Genomic DNA, 5,000 nt, shown 5'->3' with positions numbered 1-5,000 from the left:
CTGTATTTGATGCCGCCTGTCTCCCTTCTACTGATGCATCTCTGATCAATCTGATGTTTTACAGTCATTGACTGTTTCCTCTCCCTTATACTCTATTCTGCTTTACAGTATTTGCACAAATGGCAAATTTCTCTTTCTCTCTCTCTCTCTTTCTCTCTCTCTCTCTCTCTCTCTCTCTCTCTCTCTCTCACACACACACACACACACACACACACACGCGCGTGTGCACACACACACTTTGAACATCGTGGTGGTTATCTATAAATCACTTATGTAAAAATAATTCATTACATTTGGTTATCCATATTAGAAATTGAAAACAAGTTCTATAGAAACTGTGTATTGAATCAATATCTTTAGACATCTATAGATGTACCAAATGATTCATTGATTAACCATTAAGATCAGTTGGATTAAATAATAGACAAATGTATTAAACTGAACAAGAAGAGATGCAAATCAAAGGTTTGATAGTAAGATCTTTATGAAAGGCAGTGACTGTGAATGAAACATGTATGAAGACGAAACACTTATTTTGTGTTGTGAAAAGGATACTTTGTGATTTTGAGTATTGTACTTACACAATCGAAAACATAATGAAATGTTTGAAAAAAGTGCACTTTTGATGATCTGTTGTGATATTAGCACTAAGAGTTTTGAAAATGTACACCTAACTTGTGAAAATAGTACCAAAGCGAATAAAAAAAAACTGTAATAGTGCATATATTTGTTTTTTTCAAATATTTGGAGCCCACAATGTTTCATTATCTTCCAGTGAAGCGTCAGGCTTCTCTCTGGTCAAGTCAAGTCTCCTTTATTCACTACACAGAGTTTCACAGCAGCTTTACAGAGATAACAGGAAAATAATGCAACAAAGTTTGTTTCTAGAAGAGAATAGCGTCACAGTCCAGCTGAAGTAAGTTCAGTGATGGTTCAGTTTTGTTTTAAAAAAAGTTATTAATTTAGTTCATATACATATATATATATAGCCGCTCTGGAGAAATCCGTGATGTCATCATCCAGCTCCGTTCAGTTCTCATGTAATAGTGTCAGTGCAGGAAATCAATATTATAATGAATATAATGAATATTAGATGTGTGCTGGATTCTCCAATCCGTACATTAAACCCTCACGTTCATCCACGCCCACATCTCAACATCCAATCAGCCGCTGACTCACAATAATCTCTCACTGTACGTCACAATACAGAGGAAACATATCTCCTGCTACTCCAGTTTCACCGTGACTTCACCAGATTTGTATTAATATCACTATGTAATTAATATCAGTAACCCAGCAGTTCAGATAAATCATGCTAACACACACACACCACAACAGAAGCTTTGTATTGTTGTGCAAGCTATTTAGTCAAAATTGCAATCCAATTTTAACTCTAATATCCAATAATTAATCATATATTTATGAATTATATATTTGTGGCAGTTTATTAAATGTATCCCGTCTGTCTGATTACTGCTATGATGCTCAGAACGTTCTACTCTCTAGAACTCCAGGGTTCTCGACTCTTTTTAGAAGAACACTTTATGCCCGAAAGGGTCTATATAAGGAGAAATGTCTTAAATGTTTGCATAATACTTTCATGTTTAAATAGTTATTTCAATTTTCACTAGTGATAAAAATATGTTTAGAGCTGTTCAATTCATAAAATTTCATTAATTACAAAAAGTAATGAATGAAAAGGAAATCCATAAAATGAGGCCATGATTGGAAACGGTTCTACATATGAAAAACCTTTATGGTTCTATTGAGAACCTTTTCTTCTAAGAAGGAATATTTCAAAAATGAGTCGGAAACAAAGCACTCTTTATACGCCGAGCTCACAGTCAACAAACACAATCATATTCTGACGTTCTCCTTTCTGCACAGGAACAGATTTGTGGTTGAGAGCTTGTAAACAAAACATCACATGACTGATCCACATCCCATCTTATATATTAATATTTTTGTGTAAGATATTCAAATTACAACATGGAAATGAACAATTTGAATAATGTGAACTGGTTTTCCCGAGTCATATTGCGCTTCACTGGAGAGAATCACTACTTTAACACAATCTGTATTTCATAGATGATGTGAATGGGCATATATGATGTTTGGCTTAAATATGAGTACTTTTCCTCAGATCATCCGTTGTGGATGTCGTCCAAATGGCTGTCCATGAATGTGTTGATGCTGGATGAGAAACGTGTGATGGTGGATGCTAATGAGATGACCATACAGAAAATGTTTGAAAATCTCGGTAAGAACGCTGTTTCTTGAGCTCTGAGTCTGAACACATACAACCAGTGTTGGGGAAACTTCTTTAAAAACTAATTGTTACAAATGGGAAAGTTATTTTTATGGAAAGTAATGCGTTACGTTTCTTGTTCTCACCCAGCGAGGCTCGATCTCTTCTAGGCCTTGCAGGTGTTTTTACTGAAGTTCTTTCTTTGCAAGTGTTTGTCGCAGTAATGCATTGCCTATATAACACACACTTTCATTTTCCTTTTAAAAACACATTTAGAATATTATCATATTCTGAGCACTTAGAATATTTCCTGAGCCCTAGAACTACAGGCACCATATAACAGATCTCAACATTAGGGTTATATTACCTACTGTATCTTTGTTGAACTTTCAACAGTTTTATTGAAAGTTGAAAGTAATGTGTTTTGTTAGTACTTTTTGTCTGTTTAATTGACAACGTTATGGAGAAGAGAGAGAATTTTTTATTCAGTACTTTAAAAATGTTCAAGTAAATTAATTAAACTGAAAAGTAATGTGCATTACTTTAAAAAAAGTAACTAAACTGTTAATGTGTACATTTATAAATGCATACTTTACTCGTTACATCAAAAAAGTAATCTGATTACGTAATGCATGTCACTTATGCATCACTTTACATGTTACATCAAAAACTAATCAAATTATTTAATGCATATTACTTGTAATCCGTAACTACTCGTTACATCAAAAAGTAATCTAATTACATAATTCATGTTACTTGTAATGCGTTACTTTCCTTGTTACATCACAAAAGTAATCTGATTACGTAATGAATGTTAGTTTTAATGCGTCACTTGTTACATCACAAAAGTAATCTGATTACATAATCCATGTTACTTGTAATGCATTACTTCCCTCGTTACATCACAAAAGTAATCTGATTATGTAATCCGTGTTACTTGTAAAGCATTACTTTCCTTGTTACATCACAAAAGTAATCTGATTACGTAATGCATGTTATGTGTAATGCGTTACTTTAGTCGTTACATCACAAAAGTAATCTGATTATGTAATGGATGTTACTTGTAATGCATTACTTTCCTTGTTACATCACAAAAGTAATCTGATTATGTAATCCGTGTTACTTGTAAAGCATTACTTTCCTTGTTACATCACAAAAGTAATCTGATTACGTAATGCATGTTATTTGTAATGCGTTACTTTATTCGTTACATCACAAAAGTAATCTGATTACATAATGCATGTTACTTATAATGCGTTACTTTACTCGTTACATCAAAAAGTAATTGATTACATTATGCATGTTACTTGTAATGCGTTACTTTACTCGTTACATAACAAAAGTAATCTGATTACGTAATGCACGTTACTTATAATGCGTTACTTTACTCATTACTTCAAAAAGTAATTGATTACGTTATGCATGTTACTTGTAATTACTTACTTTACTCGTTACATCACAAAAGTAATCTGATTACGTAATGCATGTTACTTATAATGCGTTACTTTACTCATTACTTCAAAAAGTAATTGATTACGTTATGCATGTTACTTGTAATTACTTACTTTACTCGTTACATCACAAAAGTAATCTGATTACGTAATGCATGTTACTTATAATGCGTTACTTTACTCATTACTTCAAAAAGTAATTGATTACGTTATGCATGTTACTTGTAATTACTTACTTTACTCGTTACATCACAAAAGTAATCTGATTACGTAATGCATGTTACTTATAATGCGTTACTTTACTCATTACTTCAAAAAGTAATTGATTACGTTATGCATGTTACTTGTAATTACTTACTTTACTCGTTACATAACAAAAGGAATCTGATTATGTAATGCATGTTACTTGTATGTCAGTCTGACTGCGGTTTGTCGCTCCTGCAGGTATTAAGACGATTAAAGTCAGCATCCGCCATGCTAACTCCCTGGGAGGAGGCTTTCACTGCTGGACGACGGACGTGCGCCGGCGCGGATCCCTCCAGTCTTACTTCCTCTAGCCTGCCAGAGACACGCAGTTCTTATTGAGCTCAGATTCGAGCACCGTCTGCATGGTTTGATTGCGATGTGCATGTCAGGGCTTTTGTAAATGCGACTGATGAACGTGATGAATAGAAACCTCAGTGATCTCAATAACAACTGCATTTCTGGCCGGCTGTTGTAGTAATGACTCCAGTGAAGTAGGCAGAGCCCCCCCCCCCCCCCCCCCACACACACACACACCACAGAAGAAGAGTTTCTACCTCCTATTTACCAAAAACAGAAAACCTGTTTAGCCTATTTTGAATTGTAATGACTTCTTATATAATGCATTTTAATGATATATCTTTTTTTTTTACCCTACATGTGATACAAGTGTTGATTTATAAATCAGGTATTTTTGTAGCCACATTTCAGTTATTTTGTAAGCATTTCATGAAATGTAAATATCTATATGCATTATTTTAGTGCACATATAGTCTTCCCTTCACAAAAGTGTTTTTATAGCATCTGCCTCTGATGTCATTCACAATAGCAGGAGTCAGGAACGCTATGCGCTGCTTATACATAATCCTGGAACGTGTTCTCAACGTTCAGGGAACGTTTGGCTGATTGTTTTGCGTTGTGTTTGTGCTTTGATTCTCTAGTTTAACTTGTTGAGTGAGATTGCTGTTTATCAACTCATGATTCTGTGTCAGGTCAAACTAAATCAAATAAAGATACACTTGGAAATCAATGTGACTGAATCAGTTTTCCATTTCATG

General features: G+C 34.1%; 1 protein-coding gene across 3 annotated transcripts in view; it reads left to right on the top strand.

Moving 5' to 3' along the window:
* The window catches only part of gatm (glycine amidinotransferase (L-arginine:glycine amidinotransferase)), a 13,971-nt gene extending 8,999 nt beyond the window's left edge, over positions 1-4,972 (top strand). For all 3 annotated transcript variants that reach the window (XM_082182107.1, XM_082182109.1, XM_082182108.1), the window contains exons 9-10: positions 2,144-2,260; positions 4,144-4,972. In XM_082182107.1, the coding sequence (XP_082038233.1) occupies positions 2,144-2,260; positions 4,144-4,256 (230 nt within the window). In that variant the 3' untranslated portion in view covers positions 4,257-4,972. The remainder of the gene's footprint in view (positions 1-2,143; positions 2,261-4,143) is intronic.
* The last annotated feature ends 28 nt before the right edge of the window (positions 4,973-5,000 follow it).

The sequence above is a fragment of the Leuciscus leuciscus genome (genome assembly GCF_965113295.1).
Source record: "Leuciscus leuciscus genome assembly, chromosome: 10".
In the NCBI taxonomy this organism is placed as follows: domain Eukaryota; kingdom Metazoa; phylum Chordata; class Actinopteri; order Cypriniformes; family Leuciscidae; genus Leuciscus; species Leuciscus leuciscus.
Note: the sequence above shows the minus strand (reverse complement) of the source record. Positions and strands in the feature narration are given on the sequence as shown.